The sequence below is a fragment of the Paramormyrops kingsleyae genome, chromosome 3 (assembly GCF_048594095.1).
Source record: "Paramormyrops kingsleyae isolate MSU_618 chromosome 3, PKINGS_0.4, whole genome shotgun sequence".
Lineage (NCBI taxonomy): Eukaryota > Metazoa > Chordata > Actinopteri > Osteoglossiformes > Mormyridae > Paramormyrops > Paramormyrops kingsleyae.
Window position 1 is genome coordinate 21,050,351 of NC_132799.1, and position 18,867 is coordinate 21,069,217.

General features: G+C 46.3%; 1 protein-coding gene across 1 annotated transcript; it reads right to left on the reverse strand.

The window, feature by feature from the left end:
• Positions 1-1,350: 1,350 nt before the first annotated feature.
• On the reverse strand, positions 1,351-12,801 carry bub1 (BUB1 mitotic checkpoint serine/threonine kinase). The gene is made up of 25 exons (XM_023821539.2): positions 12,623-12,801; positions 11,447-11,506; positions 11,211-11,352; positions 10,855-11,051; positions 10,713-10,756; positions 10,560-10,636; positions 10,358-10,404; positions 10,065-10,249; positions 7,119-7,237; positions 6,479-6,981; positions 6,353-6,399; positions 6,128-6,247; positions 5,801-5,893; positions 5,602-5,689; positions 5,440-5,518; positions 5,163-5,340; positions 4,991-5,060; positions 4,154-4,890; positions 3,920-4,066; positions 3,650-3,750; positions 3,396-3,557; positions 2,499-2,656; positions 2,114-2,291; positions 1,886-1,992; positions 1,351-1,793 (listed from the first exon to the last, which is right to left on the reverse strand). Exons 1-25 carry the CDS (start codon positions 12,643-12,645, stop codon positions 1,598-1,600), a joined length of 3,858 nt encoding a protein of 1,285 aa, XP_023677307.2. The 5' UTR covers positions 12,646-12,801; the 3' UTR covers positions 1,351-1,597.
• Between the last annotated feature and the right edge of the window lie 6,066 nt (positions 12,802-18,867).

An 18,867-nucleotide genomic window follows, 5' to 3' on the forward strand; every position in this document is an offset into this window, starting at 1 on the left:
TGTCCCCAGACACTGAATTAACTGCCCACTACTATGTTACATATGGGTTAAATGAACAAGACAAATGTCAACAATGACAATTTTTCACTTCATTTTCATTTGAGAATTTTAACCAGGTCGGGTTCCCCCAGTTCTGGCAGAATAAATTTCCATGACTTTTCCAAAACTTTTCCAGTACCACAAGAAAATTTTCCAAAACCCACAAGTTTGCTTTGATTTGATGATCATGCAGTTTGATAGTAATTGTCCTGCCTGATCGTCCGCTCCATCCGTGTGCCACGCCCCCTCGTTAACCCCGTGTGATCAGTTGTTTCTGGTTTTTATTAGCTCTGTATTTCGTCCGCGTCTCAGGCCTTGTCCACACGTACACGGGTATATTTTAAAACGTACCTTTTTCTATACATCTTGTGCTTTTGTCCATACATAAACGGTGTCTCAGGTCACTGAAAACGGAGCTTTTGCAAAACTCCATCCAGGGTTAAGATGTTAAAAAACTCCATTTTCAGTGTCAACATGTAGACAGGACATGCTGACAGGACTTCTTACATGTGTACAGATAAATGTTGAGTCACTATTGTATTATATTGATCAAAACAGGCGCCATGGTTTTCACCTTAGGACTGGCAATTAGGTTTCTGATTGGCTAACATGGCAGTACGGTTAGAGTTATAATACCGCCTGTTTTGGCATGCTTTTGACAGCGCATTTGAGCGGTTTCATGTGGACGGAAATTTTTTAGAATACAATGTTCGTGTGGACAGGGATTTTTTTTTAAACGGAGGAAAAACACCGTTTTAAAATATACCTGTGTACGTGTGGACAAGGCATCAGTTTGTTTCCCCAGTCCGGTCATTGTATTGTCCGTCTGTGTTTTGCCTGCCTTACCTGTAATTAAACCCCATATTCCCCGATACCCTGACATCTGTGCTTTTGTCTCCGTTCTGTCCCCGCTCGGCACGACAATATTATTATAATTAAATGTATTAATGATTTATTGTTAATATTAAAATAAGAAATCTATTTTTAAATGTATTTTATTATATAATAATTACTGTTACTGTCTATCATTGTCAATGCATTTTTACTGTCTAAATATATGTATTCAGTTAGTGTAAACATGCACGGTGCTATCACAGCGAATGTGAGGCTGAGACTGAAGCTTTACCCTTTGTTTCCACTGAGAGACGTGCCACATGACTCATTTCCCTGCGGGTACAAGTTATCTTAGGTCGGCATTCACGGTTTGACTTCTGAGATTCAGATCAAGCTCTAGGTATTTTTTTTCAAACTGGTTGGTTCAACTTAAGAAATTCGAGTTCCAATTAGTTTGAGAACCGAGGTACCACTGCATTTATCTCTTGTATAGCTTTATTTGACAAAAAATGTGATAAAAGCCTTTAGAAACAAGGTATTAAACATGGTGTATAAAATACAGTACTATACTTTTCTGCCAGTCTGTTACATATTTGAGCCAACCAGTTAAAAAACCATTTCTAAATACTGCAAGGCAATCAAAGGACTTTACAAAGCATTACACTGCTATTTGTTTACAGGGCGTGCACACTTGGGGGACCCGCATTCCAAACAGGCCAGGACATTATCTGCGACTGCGCTTGCATTCGAGGAGCTGGCCCACGAGCCGCTTCTTGAGCATACGCAGTTTGCTGCCATAGTGGCTCTGCAGCTCGGCACCTAGTTGGCTTCGCCAGCTGCGCAGACAGAGCTGTGAGCTGCAATTGGGCACGTTCAGCAAGTCGTGGAAAAATCTCATCCAAAGCTCGCTGTGTGGGTTCCTACAGAGTCAAAGGGAGGGAGACTTGGCGAGTCTGTACAATTCACATCAACCATGGCGATGAATTCTTAGGGAATGGGGAAACAAACGTACCTCTTAAAACTCCCATTTGTCATCCACACTCCATTTTTGTTCTTCACATTCATGTAAGTTCCAAAAATCAAGCAGTGAACAGTGCCAGCAATTCCAAAGTAGTCCGTCTGAAACAGACAATGTCTTCATGAAATTGATTTTGTGAACACAGATGCATCTGGTTAGACAAAGAAAAAACAGCCATTATGTGCCAAGACTGCCTGACCCAGCCCCTCAGCCAGTCCCCACCTGGTAATTCCAAGGTCTTCCACTCAACATCTCAGTACACTGGAAGCCCGAGGTCATGCACTTTGCAGTGAAAGCGGTGCCTTCTGGGAAGATTGTCATGTCAATACTTTGCCCAAGGTCAATCAATACCAATCCATGATCCAAATGGTCAGGTTCAAAACACTCGTTATCAAGGAACCTAAAGCAAAAAGAACATGGAACAAAGCCCATCAAGGACGAGACGGCAATTATAGCAAATGAACAGCACAGCGGAATAAGGAGGCTTAACCTGCTCTGATGGCACTCCCTGAAAAGGAGGCAACATAAAACACATCAAACCAGGGGTGATTCAAATGCGGCTCAAGTCACAGTAGGACAGGAGGTAGATGCATAACACCCTGCCCACCTCTCGCTCAGGAGGAAATTGTCAGGCTTGATGTCTGCATGGATGAGATGGACGCTGTGGAGGTGTTCCACAATCTGAATAATACAGACTGCAAAGTACAAGGCAAGTGGCTGGGGCATCACTTTGTCGCTTGTGTTCCTGTACAGGTTCACAGCATTCTGTAGAGGAGCAGAGACCAAAACTATCAGCTACCCCTGCTGCTCAACCTCCTGGGACCTTCGTGTTACATAGCTACGCCAGAAAGGCTGATAAGTCGACATCTATCATGAACCTGTTTTATCCAATTAAAGAGTTCAATTTGTGAGCCACTCAGTTATCAATCACTGTAACAATCTATAGATGAATAGGTTTTCATACTAATTTAGTGCCGACGCAACTGACTGAATCTCCTTAATCCATTGAACATTTATCCAAAACAAACTGTAGCCAAATAGAACCTATCTACCAATGCCAACAGGTACAAAATAGTACGCGTGTTGGCACTGGTGGTGCTAACGGATACAAAGTAGTGCCGACAAATCTGAAATATTTCCATAGACTGGAAAACGAATGTTTTGATGACCAGTTCTTGTTTGCTTTTCTCCTCCTCACTTATTTTTACTAAATTTCTCACAAATGCCAGAAAGGTTGAGTGAGTGCAGCAGCAAGGACAAGAGTCACTATGACTGGCTCGAAGAATGAATGCAGAGCTTATGAAAGTAAACAGACTAATTTTTAAAATATACTAGATAATCTGGAAAAGGAACAATCACTAAAATTGCAAAATTACTAAGATTTCTACTGACAGAATAAATTTTTCTTAGCAAAATTCATTGATGATCACAATGTGATGTCGATAGTAACGTCATACATCTTGCAGGCCTACTTCATTTCAAACTGAGTGACAGTGAAACCCACCAATAGTGTGCCACAGTTGTGGAGCTGGCCCAGCAGCACACTGCCATTGTGAAACATGTGGGCAGAGTACAGACTGCTGAAAAGATGGCGCACGCTGGATGGGAGGCGGCAGTCTAGCTGACTGTTGATGTAGAACTCCCAGGGATTGGCAGGTTTCTGAACCTGAGGAGAGGCACAGACCAATCACCACAGAATAAGTCAATCCACAGCACAATGTGAAGCCAATGGACTGATCAAAACCTCAAGGTAAACACCTTTAAAACAAGTTTCTTAGAGCTGGCAAGATCTCTGGCTTGGTACACTGTAGCAAAGGCTCCCTCTCCAAGGACGCAATCCACCTGAAAAGATTCTTCACCTAGGAATTTAAAATTAGGGAGCTGGTTATAAGTGGCAAAACATCAACTTCCCATATTTCTATAACACTGACACAAACATCTTGTACCATCTGTAGTTTATGCAAGTAGCTTTTCTGCTACAAGATTTGCTGTAAAGCAGGAAGTATAAAAGATCAGTTGTATTGTCACCTAATGTAACAGTGATCTTTGGCGAGATGGTAGGGACATTGCAGTCCCAGCTGGTGAAGTTGGGGAAGGAGCTGAGCGGAGTAGGTAATGCAGAGAGCAGCCCAGAAATGAGGACTTCATCCCAGGGATCAGACACCAGCTGTGTGGCTGAGAGGAGAGAGAGACTGACTATCTATAAGAAGTCAATGCAAGACATCGCTCACAGGACCGGCATGCTTGGACTGAGAGAGGTACCTTTATGGTTATATGGTTCCGGGCTCATCGGTACATCTTGGTATGGCAAAGGCATTGGTTCTGGGCTCATCGGTACATCTTGGTTTGACAAAGGTGTTGGCTCTGGGCTCATTGGCACTTCCAACTGTGACTTTGTTATTAGTTCTGGGATCTTAGGAAGAACCCAGTCTGACATGACATGTTCTGAGGTCTTGGGAAAAGTACAGTTGGACATGGAAGCATGCTCTGGGGTCATTGGCAGAAAAGTCTTGGACCTTGGGGAACGTTCTGAGCTATTGGTGAAAAGCCAGTCTGGCTTGGGGAGGACATCTGACACAGAGCCGTAATCTGAATTCTTGGGCAGAACCAAACTGGAGATGGGGGCAGCCTGTGTCTTTTTGGGTAAGTCCCAATTGGACACGGGGGCTTCTCTGGGACTTGTAGGATTTACCATGCCTGACATGAGTGTGCACCCTGGATTTCTGGAGAGAAACCAGTGAGGCTCAGGGACAGAAACCAGGCCTGGACTTATGCAGACATCCCAATCTCCCTGAGATCCATGCATGGCGATTGCTGATGAAGTAGCATGGTCGGAGCCAAAAGTCTGCTCTGGGAAGGACAGCGCAGCAGGCAGTGGCTCAGCAAGAGAGCAAGATGCCAAAGTGTGCTGCACAACGAGGATGGTGCCCTGGGCGCTGCAGGACCCAACCAATGACAGTGGGTCCTTTTCCTCAGGGGGACTCTCCTCCAGAATAGGACTGGGGGTAGAGCATAGAGTGTCAGCACCTAGACACAATACACTGACAACACAGTCAACATTGGTTACGGCATGACAGTGAAGAGCTGGCATCTCAGTACCTGAGTTTGTTGGACAGACGCTGAGAGGTCTTTTCTTCAGAGCCAAAGAAGACTGTATGGTGGCCATTTTCTTCATCAAAAAGAACCAGAGAGAAAGAAAGTCAGTCCAAGGCACCTTACTGCACTACCAAAAAACTTTATTTAAAAAAAAAAAAAAAAAAACCTTAATTACCCTCATCTGTAACTGAGCTGCAGGAGTGAGAACTAACTGGATGGAAAGGGGTAGAAACCAGAGGAGCAAGAAGGGCAAAATCCCCAGTGGTGTTGGGACAGGCAGCCAGGGTGTTGTTGTAACGTGGACCCCACACCGTGCTATCATCTGTCATGGACTCCACACCGAAAGGAACATCCTGGCATTGTGGTGATACTGACTGTTAGCAAACACCTCACTGAAACTCACTGAGGAGCCAACTTTAGAACATCAGATGAGGTTTCCAGCATTTATTTACATTTTGTTTCACCACTTTAGATACAGGTATCTCCACCAGCACTCGTGCTTGTTGAGCTTTCTCTGCCCCAAAGGGTATCCTATGAAAACAGACGAAGCAATGAGGATCTGAGGATGTTGGTGAGACAAGGAGCACTAAACATTACTTAAATGTAGGACGTACCCCTCATTCTCATTCTTGTCATTTTCATCCTGGAATATGGCAAACGGGACAGCAACAGGATTTTTTCTCAGTGCTGCGGCATTTATCACTGGGAGACACAAAATTAGCTCCGGTTAGCTGTTCTATTAGGCCACACCCACTATTCACATCCCCAGCATCTCTCCCTGCTCTGCGTGCCACTCATTGGCTGGACAAGTACCTCTAAAGCTGTCCTGCAGTGCATCTCGACATGTACCGTTGAAGGGGCCATCCTGGACGAAGGTCGGGGCTTGGAACATGTCCATGATCACACCTGGAAGCCGTGGTGGGATGTGGATATGAGTTTGATGGTTTCTTATATCCGTGCTCGTGGTTTCTGAAATGATCCCCCCTTCCAACCCACCATAAAGAGCACCAACTCTTGACCCCTAATGTGAAAACAGTCCAAAATCACCTGTCCTCTACTGTAAAAAAGCTATTAGGACCAAAACAGGTCAACCAAGTAAAGAAAGGGATAGGGGATGTTAAGAGGTTCCCCAAAGCTCACCCAGGGCCTCACGGGTGTTGACGGTGGGGGATGGTTGTACTCTGGATGGCGTGGACTGGACTGGTCCGAAGCATGTGTTGGGAGTTACACAGGAGTCGTTCCTAGTCCCCCCATGTGACACTGTGGGACAGGAACACAGACTGAGAAACATGTGCAGAGAAAAATTGAGAGCAGGAGGCTGCCATCAGAAATACAAGGAAACAGGCCATGAAAATGAAAACTCACGCTCACAGCTGTTAACCATTCCCGGGTCGTCATTCTGTGAAAAATCTCTGCAAACAAATGCAAGCAGTTTCAAAATACAAAGGATAAAATATGAAATAGAATAGACTGGAAACGGCCGATGCTTACAGCTCTCTCCTGCTGTCCTGGGAACATGTGCTAGGAGGTTGGCTGACAGAGTCAGTCAGGCCCGAGCCCACGTCTTGGTTATATGGCCTGCCAACTGGAGCACGTAAGCCCAGATTTCGGTTGGACATCCTGTCTAGCAATGGTAAAGCCATAGGAGCTTGAGATGGGAAGAGGGGCAGAGTTTTTGAGACACTCTCCTCGGTTTCCTTTGGTGGCAGCTGGAAGGAACTCTCAGGAGCAGGACTGGCTGCAGAGCGGGCCACACCCTCCTCCATAGAGCACATCGGCATAGACTGGATACAGCTATAACTGGAATACTCAGCAGGAGTGGTCACAGGGAAGGGATCGCAGGATTGAGTGCACTGCAGCTGGGGTGCTGCGTGTGGCTCAAGACTGGCTCCGAATGCCACGCTGCCATTTACACTCTCATTGAGTAAGTGGGGGTGCACCATGGTCTTCTGGAGGGTAGCAGGGAGCGGGCACTCTGCCAGGGTATGTGATTCCTGCAAAAAAAAAAAAAAAAAGACATTAATCAAAACAGGAGGATGTCTCTCCCCATGAAAGACCAGAGGCCACAAAGACTCTGATCTTCTCAGAGAAGGTGCACCACTGAGACTGGTTAGATTGTAGTGGTTTTTACCAGAGGAGGGTGCAGGTTGCCCGCTTCATATGTAGCTAGGTGGTTCTCCAGCTCTGTTAGGCATTTCTTGAGCTGCTTCACCTCTTCCTCCTCCTCCTGAACTCGCCTTTGCTTCTCCTCTGCCAGACACAGGGAAGGGTTCAGCTGGCCTGTTCAGTGAGCTGCATCCATCGCCAGCAACCAGTACCCACAACTGGTGTGACCACTAAGCCACACATGGGAACCAGCACAGCTGATTTTTTCAGGCCAGGGGTGGGCAACTCCAGGGCTAGGGCCAAGCTGATTTACACTCCTATGCTCTTATCTGCACCCGATTAGCTACTGTCTGAATGAAATTGCATGTTTACATTAAACCAAACAAGTGCTCTTACTATTCTGCATCATTCCTTTTCTATTGTTTATATCAGAACACATTTTCTCAAACAGAATGCTATAAAAGAATCAACCAATTGCTCAGTCAATGCAAAATATTAGGACTAAAACATATCCTAACATATCCTCTAGTTCAGGTGTCTCAAACACAAATGAACTGGGGGCCACTGGATATGTGCCACTTGTGAAATCACACACACAAAAAAAAGTTTCCCTAAATTTTAAATTCACCTATAAAAAGGGCCTCTTATTTTTCTCAATTAAAGGAGAATACAATAGTACAAAGTAGAAAAGAAATGTATTGTGGTAATATTAACATGTGCTGAAAATTCTGAAAGTGCTGATACACAAACTGCAAGCATTTCACCAAGTTCTATATTGAAAATCACTAATACAATTGGCAGCACTATGCACTTTTCCTTTGCATAAACATTAAAATGTTGCCGACACCTATGTAAATATATGAAAACTATCATTTCCTTAGAGTTCAACTATTTAATGACCTTCAAACAAGTACAAATCATGCCATTACATTGTTATGCTGGAAAATCCATATAACTGGTCTAAACTGTTCAATTTTAAGAATATATAAACATACATGGAATTCATTCTTAGCAAATGGGCATTCAACTAGCTCTGAGGCAGAGGTAAAAAACAAAACAAAAACAAATTGCCATCCCCATTACACCATTGACAATGTGTAGTGTTTTTACAAGAGGAGGAAACAGGCTTTCGATTTACATTGACAAACTATTAGCAAGTTAGACAGACAAACCATGACATTTTCCTCCATTATGAAGTTCCAACATCATGCACCGAGCTAAAAGTTAACCTGGCATTTGCTAATGGGTGATGGAGGATGGGTGAAGAATAAAACCAAAATTGTGACCACATCAGACTAAGTCCTCCTAAAAGGCTGGGAAAAAAAACTCCAGAGTGCTGTAACTGTCTTCCGTCATGTTTTTTTACACAAAACAAACCCATGTTGCAATCCCACCCTCCGGAATTGGCCATCCAACTGCCATAGCAAGATGTTACGTGGGTGTCCTCAGCAATGAGGATCCTGCGAGCAGGATAACCCTCAGGGAAATGCGCCACATGGCCGTAACTGACGCTCCCTTACAATGCAGGTAATGTGCCTCATTCAGGACTCCTCTAGCAACCGCTCATTCGACACAAAGTCAAACCAGCAGTATCCAAGGATTCGCCAAAGAGACAAAGTACCAAAGGAGTCCGGTCTTCATCTCAGGTCACTGGATAGCATCCATATAGCAAGACAGGGAGTACCAGGACTCTAACGACTTGGACCTTCGTCCTCTTGCAATGATATCGGGAACACCACACACCCCTTTCCAGCGACCTCATGACCCCCCATGCTCTTCCAATCCGTCTACTGACTTCATAGGAAGAGTCACCAGAGACATGAATGTTGCTGCTGAGGTAGTTAAATCTGTCGATATGGTCGACATTCTCCCCGCAGACAGACACACTACTGATGGCTGTGCCCAAGTAGTCATTAAAATGCCTGGATCTTGGTCTTTAACCAGGACACCTGCAATCCCAGACACTCAGACTCCTCGCTCAGTCTCTCGAGAGCCCCGATCAGAGCCTCCATTGATTACGCAAAGATCACAGCATTGTCGGCAAAGTCAAGATCAATAAATCTTTCTTCACCAAAAGATGCCCCACAGCTAAGGATGTCCCACAGGGCAACTCGATCAACTGAGTCGAACGCTTTACGAAAATTGACAAAGGCTGCAAAGAACCTCTACCGATATTCGTGCTTGATGAGAACCCTCAGTGGAAGGATACGGTCAATCGTAGACTTCTTAGGCGTAAAACCAGACTGCTCCGGTCAATGACAGACAAGCAGGTGTTTACGGATCCTGTTAAGGATGACCCTAGCAAGGACCTTACCTGGCACTGAAAGCAGCGTTATGCCCCTCTAGTTGCCACAATCCAGGGGATCACCCTTCCCTTTCCAGATAGGGACCATAAGTCCCATTTTCCAGTCAGTTGGGATGATGCCTGACTCCCAAATGGAAGCAAACATTGCCTGCAATGCCAGGAGGACAGCCTTACCACCAGCCTGGAGAAGTTCACCCCAGATACCACAGATTCCTGTGGCCTTCCCCAGCTGATTCACCAATCATGCAATCTCAGTGAGATTGGGTGGTTCACAGCTGTTCGGAGGGTCAGCTTCAAGAACCGTGGACCCAGAGATGTCCAACATCCCAGCCAGAGGGTCAGCTTTAAACAACTGCTCGAAGTAGCTGGCCCAGCGGGTCACAACTGCAGTGTCATCCGTAAGGATCACTGCTCTAGCCCACTGTTTATGAACCCAGTTCTCAGGGACCCCCAAACAAAATCGCTAACGAGCTGGAAGGGAGCAAAAATGAGGCCCCTCTAGCAGGGAACAAAAATGGACTGCATGGCCCCCCCCCTAGGACTGCACTTCGCTGCTCTAGCCCATGAGACCCCAGGCTGAAGCGAGCTAGTGTTAATCAACCTTTAGGTACTGGTCACTGCAGCTCAGATAAAGCAGGGATTTGGGGAAGGCGGGCGATTGTGTACCCATCTCTCTCAGCTGCTTCTTCTGTTGGCATTTATCGAAGTAGCGCTGGGCCCTGAGCTCCTCGAAGCACAGCTCGGAGCCCTCAGACACCAGATCGCTCACGCAGTACATGGACACACAAGGCAGGCTCTGCGTGGACGCCTGGCCAGGGCGACTTGTCGTTGCATATTCCGACCTGGAGATTCTGCAAAAGTAAGAGAATCCCTTGGAAAAGTAAGGAGGATAACATACAGCACGAACCCTGGACAAAAGAGCCACGGCACAACAGACACAAGAGGTAAGAGTGTCTCACATGCAAACTGTTCGGTCTTCTGGAAACTGGGCCACATCTTCAGAATTCTGTTATAAGACAGACAAAATCTCACATCCAAGAATCTCTTCAACATAGACTGAATAAATTATGAAACATCCACACAGCACTTTATGAAACAAAAATTAATGCCCAATACAGCCACCCCCCAGGGCATACTGGGATGACAAAACGATCACAACACCTTGGACTGTGGGGCCTCCCTCTGCCGCTCCATTTGATTAGTCAGCTGTGAATTCTGAAGAGGATTCCGCACACCACCTGACATGACAGAGCTTACATTAACCGACTGGGTGTCCAAATCATTCAAAATATTCTCTCCAGAAAGAGACCTTACCTGTAGCTCCGCCCTGAGTCTGAGACACCCTGGATTGGAAGAGCCTAGAAGGAAAAACCAGCAGCCAGTGAGAAACCATTCATTATGATTAAAAACGGGCTGGTATGAAAAAGCTGAGGTCTGTGAGCAGACACATGCTTACTGGTATTGCCGCATGACCTCCTCAGTTGGCAACGCCTGATTCTCTATGGCCCTTTGGTACACAACATCAGCCTGTGGAACCCGGCTCTGTCTTTCAAACTGCTGCGCCCAAGCGATATACAGGGCAGCCGATCTTATGCCGACACCTTCACTGTGTATGTAGCTGTATAGGTCAATGGGCTCACTGTAATAGCTTGCCTATATTTTAGAAAACAAATTCCCACAGAAAAGGCTGAGGTTAGTAAGTTAAAGGTTTATTTAGTAACTATATACATTTATCAGCGGGGATAACTGACAAAAAATGTAATTTTGAATTGAGAAAAATTGTGAACAATACCAATTGGAACCTAGACTTACACATTTTATGCAGAGGTTGATGTATCTAATGTCATTGTGGTATTGCTTTTGGGGAAGAAATATCTGAACCAGCCGATCCAGCACTAAAAAAATATCATTACTTTCCTTCTCCAAAAGCTGCTTCTCTAGGAACCCGACATACCTTGACATGAATAAGACAGAAGACATGTAGTTAGTCATGCTTTATTATACATATAATTATTATAAATTACACAGGGCATTCATGGATCATTTACCTCTCCCACAGGTCAAGAGGATCATCCCCAGTGTAGTTACTCAAACTCGCCTCAAATTTCCTGAAAGGTAGACAATCCATTTACATTTATGTGTCATCAGCTATCCATCAATTCATCCAGGCTGGAGCCTACTGTAGGCAGTATATGACATAAGGCACCTGTACACTCTGGGTGGGATGCCACACTTTATAGATGAAAATAAGATTAACTGAATGCCTTTAGACTGCAGGAGGAAACTAAAGTACCCAGAGAAAACCCGGATGACACGGGCAAAACATGCAGTCTACATCACTGCCAAACCATTTCAACAATTCTGCATACCAATATTATACAGGTTTAGGCATAAGAACAAACATGAGCAGCATGGTGGTCCACAGTAAATTTCAGGTTAAATGCTTATGAAACGTTCCTGAGCACACCGCTTTACAAAGGTAAGGCTTCGTACCCTGACGGAGCAAGGGACATCCGATTGTATCCTGATTATATCCACGACAGAGGAAAGGATTCACTGACAGAGCACCATAATTCCACCTACTGACGGCTTCAAATCGTCGCCATGCCAGTCATTAGCTTTCACTGGAATAAGTCGGATTACATTACTAGACGGAGGGTCATCTTAACTCCTTCCAAACTGTCAGAACTCTAACAGAGAAAATGTATTACTTTGCTGTCAGATGCGAGGTATAAAATGGCATTTCAGTAACTTCAGAAGCAGCCGTATTCGTCTCAGCTCAAACCAGAAATCTCCGATTAAGTATCAGCTGCTGTGCCTTTAAATTCATATAATATGCTGGTGTTTCACTTCTTCGCATGACAATTCAGTAAAGGCAGCAGACAGCCCGTCCTTATGGACAGATAAGACCTCATCAAAAATTATTTAAAAATTAAACCCTGATAATACATATTCATAACTCGTTAAACCTTAAGCGCATATAAAACCAAATTAGCAGGTAACGAATGTACAAAAATACGGTTACTCGACATGCAGCATAATGAAAAAAACAATGACTGATAATTACTAGACAGCAAGTTAGCAAAACATGTTAAACATTACAGTATTTAGTAGGTTATTATTTTCTAAATGTATTTTAGATATTATTTTCGTAGTTTGTATGCTAGCCGGCTATCCGCCCGCTATGTGTTCTCTTGTTATTAGAAGAACGGCCGAAAACCTACTGTAAGGATGTGCGAATGTCCATTATGTATATACTGACGACCCCCTCCTTCTTCGTAACACGGAATTATCATTAATTTTACAGTTAATGCCCGAAACTGAAAAATACTGCTTAACGCTAGCGGGTTGTTTTTAAAACGTTAACTAACCAATGTACCGCACCGCATTTCAAATTTCCTTCGCTTAGCCAATGAGACGAGACTTCAGTGCAGTAGCCAATAGGATCGCTAGGATCGCCTGCTGCACATCTTTAAAGCGAAACCCTGAGTCAGGCATAATGACGGACAGATTCCAGAGGAAGCTAAATGAAGCATACAAGCGCATTTAAACTTTCCGGTAAATGGTATGAAGGAGTACTAGTATAAACGGACTGAGCACCTGTGACAGTGGAATCTGCTTTTGCTTAATATTATTACTATATGAAATACAAAAAATCGACAAGTTACGTTTTGATACGGGTGTGTGAATGTGTTTTGCGCAAGAATTTCTTAGTGTCTGATACGTAGAATAGGATTTGTGCATTTGCAATTAAGAAGCTGAGAAGATGTAACGTGTTGTGTTTGTGGGAGAGAAGAAAAATCCTGTAACTTGTTTTTGGACTGTATGTAGGGTGGAGTAAAACAGGTGTTGTGCCCTAATCTGCCCCCCTGCCACGGATTGCATCCCCTGACGTCATCGCTCCATTTAAAGGCAAAGTCGCTTCTCCAGCGCAGCAGAAGCGAACGCTCGCTGTAAATTTATTTTCTTGCCCTAAACCGACTGAGTAAACTCAAATTAGTTGTTTATTATGCCATTTTACAATCAAACCTTAAGTTATCATTCACAACCTCCTGTAATTCGTCACAAATGTGACGGTAACTTTTTCATTAAGACGCTACAGTAATGCTTAATTGTTTTCTTATTGATTAAAAACAGTTATTGAGATTTTTTTTGTCGGAGGGGGCCGGCTTTATTATGTGCTAACAACCTGCTGGTGGACATAAAACACCAGCGCCTGGTTGATGCCAGGACTTTCCATTCGGTGCTGTGCTCACGAAGCAGGGCTGGTTCGTCTCAGCTGTCTAGCGCCTTGGCGGCCAAAGTGGAGGCCATCTCTGCGTTTCCGCAGCCTGCTACAGCCAGGGCCCTGCAGGAGTTCTTGGGCATGGTTACTTTCTACCATCGCTTTATTCCACGGGCCGCCCAGCTGATGTGGCCGCTGTATGAGGCTCTCAGGAGTAGGACGGTCAAGCAGGTTCTTGAGTGGACTGCTGAGCATACCCAGGCTTTTGTAGCTACCAAGTCTGCTCTGGCAAACGAGACCATTCTGGCCCACCCATTGTCTGGTGCTCCGATCGCGCTCACCACTGACGCCTCGGACTATGCTGTGGGGGCCATGTACGAGCAGTTTGTGGATGGTGCCTGGCAGCCGCTGGCCTTTTTTCAGCCGACAGCTCAGGCCACACGAGCGGAAGTACAGCACCTTTGATCATGAACTTCTTGGCCTGTACTTGGCTGTGCGTCACTTCCGGTTCCTCATAGAAGGCTTCCCAATCACGGTTTTTGTTGACCACAAGCCCCTGACGTTTGCGATGGCTAAGACATCGGAGCCTTGGTCTGCTCGTCAGCAGCGGAAGCTCTCCTTTATATCGGAGTTCACGACTGACATCCGGCATGTGGCAGGGAAGCATAACCATGTTGCGGACTGTCTCTCCCGCTCGGTGGTAGGTGCTGTACACTTAGGAGTGGATTATGCTCTATTGGCAGCGGATCAGCGGGTCGATCCAGAGGTGCAGGCATATAGGACCGCAGTCACCAGTCTGCAGCTGGCTGATGTTCCCTTCCTTGACTGTGGTGTCCACCCTCCTGTGTGATATCTCAACCGGTCTGGCTAGGCCTATCGTGCCGGCTGGTTGGCGTCGTCACATCTTCGAGGTGGTGCACGGGCTTTCACACCCAGGCAGACGAGCGTCTCAGCATCTGATGGCCGCCAAGTTTGTCTGCCATGGGCTGTGAAAGGATGTCCGTAGTTGGGCTGCCTCCTGTGTTCTGTGTCAGCGTGCTAAGTTGCACCAACATACCAAGGCACCGCTGGCGCCTTTTGTGGTGCCTGAGCGCCGTTTTGACCACGTTCATATGGACCTGGTTGGGCCTCTTCCCCCTTCCTTGGGCTTTACTCACTTGCTAACGGTGGTGGACAGGTCTACTTGGTGGCCAGAGGCCATACCTTTGTCATCCACCACCACGGCGGACGTGGCCAGGGCTTTCATCGGTGGTTGGGTGTCCTGTTTCGGGGTTCCATCTGATGTGTCTTCGGACCGTGAAACCCAGTTCACCTCTGAGCTCTGGGCTGCAGTGGCCCAGGTTTTGGGGGTTTCCCTCCATCGTACCACAGCCTACCATCCGCAGGCCAATGGGCTGTGCGAGCGTTTTCACCGCTCCCTGAAAGCTGCTCTTCGGGCCAGCCTCAGGGACGGCGGCTGGGTGGACAGGCTTCCCTGGGTTTTGTTGGGCCTCCGGACCGCTCTCAAGTCAGACCTGCAATCCTCCTCGGCCGAGTTAGTCTACAGGCAGACTCTGTGTGTGCCAGGGGATTTCCTGCCCATCACCACAGCCCCTTGGTGCGCTGAACAGCAGCGTTCTGCTCTGCGGGACTTGGCTGGGGTTTTCGTTCCAGTACCCACGACTCAACATGGGGTGCCCCAGACACATGTTCCAGAGGGTTTGGCCAGGGCTGCATATGTCTTCGTCCACCATGATGCTCATCGGGGCCTGCTGCAGCCGCCTTATGATGGGCCCTTCCGTGTGCTACAATCTGGGGACAAGTTTTTCACACTGGACATTAGGGGCAAGCCGGACCGGGTTTCGGTGGACTGTCTGAAACCTTCCCATTTGGATGTGGACACCCCAGCAGTGCCCCCCCCCTGCTGCTGTGCGTGCACAGGGGACTGCTCCCAGCCTATTGTGACTCGTTCTGGTTGGGTGGCCTGGCCTCCCCGCAAGTTGGACTTCGCAAGTTGTTTGTGAATTCTGGGGGCGTGTATGTAGGGGCTCCTACCTTTTAGACAGAATTCATTCTCTCTTATCTTTTGCTCATGCGTGCAGGGTGTGGTTGACGCATGCCCAAGCGGGGATGTGGATTCTTTTTGGGTTTTAGGCACGCTGAAATAAACATGCTTGTTTTTGGCGCTCTGCTTGTCTTGACTGCCTTTTTCGTTTTTTCTGCTGCACCGCAGCGCCATAACATTAAGTTATACATTTGGCTATATAGTTAAATTTTAACTCCTAAACATCGCAATGTGATTTTTTTTCTGGTACCGTCAGCCGTACTCAAAACACACGCTTAAAAATGTATTGGTTATTATGTGCATGCTACTTCAACGCCGGAATGGCTGAAAGCTGAACAAAACATTTTGCGTTCGGGGAAAAACAAAACAACGTGAAACTAAAGCTACGAGCGTGTGTGAAGCCATGTGTGGAAGCAGGCTTACTTAAGTATTCGTGGTATTCACTGTACTATTAGTTTGTGTCGTAATATTATTAGGATAAATGTACCGTAGCGCCGGGCAGACCGGGGCATTGCGTGAGCAGCAAAATAGGAGGAGACTTCTTTTTCGGGGAAGAACACGTTCTTTTAGTCCTTAACAGGTTATGTGACAGGCACCCAATAAGCACCGAACCAAACACAATAGCAGAAACACAAGGAGATCAGATGCCGAAATATAAGATATACACATAATACAGGAATTCTGTACAAAGTTAAGGACACGCATAAGACATGAACAAACATACACGCCACAATCGGGAAATACAGCTATTATCAACAATAAATATATAATCACCCTGCTGGCATATACTGTCCCTTCCTCAGAGGTCGACTGTCCTGGCGACCACCACCCCCAGACCCCACATCAGTTACGAAGCAAGTCCCTGGTCTGGTGGCAGCCGTTGGTCCGTTGCTTTCAGTGATGGGGCCATTAGCCCCCTGATCACTGGCATTGAAGCTGCTGGTGGGCGCTGGTGTGTCAGATCCCCCCAGCTGCCGACCCTTCTTTTTATGTGGCTTAGGTGGATCTGGTAGCCCTTCCAGGGGGTCCTCCTAGCCAGGGAACTCCACTTGGCCCTGGCCCTTACTTCTACCACACTTAGTGGGACCCTGATGATGTGTGGCATGATGGTTTTGCCGCGGGCCCTCTCACTCACAGGGTTGGGCGGCCCTGCACAGTTGCTGCTGCACTGCGACACGGGTAGCTTCTTGCAGACGTGTGAAGCAGGCCTCCTCCCGCCGCTCATGGAGGTCCGCCATCAGCTGGGCCTACCGAGTGAGACACGCCTCCTCACGGTCCTGCACCGTGGCCTCCCCCAGTTGGTGGTGCTTCTGGGCCAGCAGCGTTTCTAAATTGCGACACACCTCCTCCAGGCCAAGCAGCGCCATCTTGCAGCCCTGGAATGCTGTCTCCACTGCAGAGGGTGCCTTCTTCGCTCCGGCATCCCCTGCTCATCTGCCAGCAGCTGTAGTGTGGGTTTCTGGGCAGTGGCGTGCCTAGTGCCCTTATGTTCTGCAGCACCAGCAGACAAGCTTTGTGTCCCTAGTCATCCTCCTCATGTGCCACCACTTCTCAGCTGCCTCGAGGTCTGCCAAGCTGGAGCAAGCTTGCTGGATAATTTTTTAGAGCGCCCACTCCAGCCGCACCATGTTATCCCCAAGTTTGTGTGGATTATGTAAAACAAAGGTTCTTCGTATTCTCAAACACGCAAAAAATACCATTGTCACCAAAAAGTGCATATCATGTACTTTAAACAAAGAATGTAATAAATACAATAGCATATCAATTTAAACATGATATGCAACTTAATTTTAAGGAAGAAATTTGGTGGATGTGACAGAATGGCTGAGCCCGAAAGATGAACCTGTGGCTGTTCTTCCCTGGCTTGATCCAAGGAATTAGAGGTGGATGGTCCAAGCCCATTACCCCTGGGACCCGTCGTTCCGATTTCTCCTCCTACAACCACTCTGTTGCCAGCTACCGCATCTGCTCTGAGTTATAATGAGCCGGTGGACGCCTTTCACTTGCTCCCCAGAATTTTTCAGGAGGTCCTTGACAATCCCCAGGTGTGGAAGTGACCCAAGGTGGTCACCCTGCTGTACCAGATCGGAGGGGGATATTCTCAACCTCCACAATGCCTGCTGTGCAGGAATTGACCGGAGCTCTGATGGTGCTGCACTAGCAGGTGAGAGAGGCAACCCTGTCATCCAGCCTCTCATGTCACCCTCTTCCACCGCTGTCTGCCTGCTCTGGAGAGCATTGCCACCTGCTGAGCTCACCTTGCCTGGATCCCCAGGTGAACTTACTGCTGCACTAATGCTCGCAGACACTGCATCTCCCCAAAGCAACACTGCACAACTAGTTCCACTGCATGGCTGCAGATCAGCTATGGAGGCACCCTCAGTCAAATCCTCCATTAGCTCCCATCGTAGAAGACGGAGAGCCAAGAAGTTGCTGAGCCCTGATGTGGAAGTATCCGCTAAAGGAACCAGCCTAGGAGGGTTTTGTCCATAGAAATGAATGGATAATCCCTCAAGGACAAATAAAGTTTTTTGATTTGATTTGATTTGAACAAAGGTATGAATACAAACGTGTGTGTGTTCATGCACATGCATGCATGAGGCAGACAGTGGAACTGCTCTAGATGCAACCAACCCAGGTACACACCACTAACTTAATAATTGCCCAACAGCAACTGGACGTACAGCGTCGGATTAGTTTACTATGATTGGTTTTTCCCCTGTGATGAACACAATATGGCCTATCGCATTTTAGAAAAGAAAATTTGCCCTCTGACTTCAAAGTAATGAGTAATGAGAACCTTCATAGAAATGTAGCAGAGTCAAAGGTACAATATGTGTCTTTCAATTGTAGCAGCGTAAAAGTGATGTTTCCAAAAAACAAAAATTGATACTCAAGTAAAGTACAGATAATTGAAAAATCCTTCCTTATTTCTATGCTAAAAGCTCTTGATAAATCTGCCGCATATATCTTCTTGGTCCTGTTGAATAAAAATTTTATTAATGTCCCATCATGACTGATCATTACACCCAAAAGATTTAATCAATTTAATCAAGCAGTATAAGCAAAATCAACTGTTGTCAACCCTCTTACTGAGGTGTCAACCCTGTTACTTCTAATATAATTTAAAAAATGAAATGACAATTGAAAAAATCAAACTATTTTACAAGTAAGAGAAACCAGTTATCCACCCTAAGACA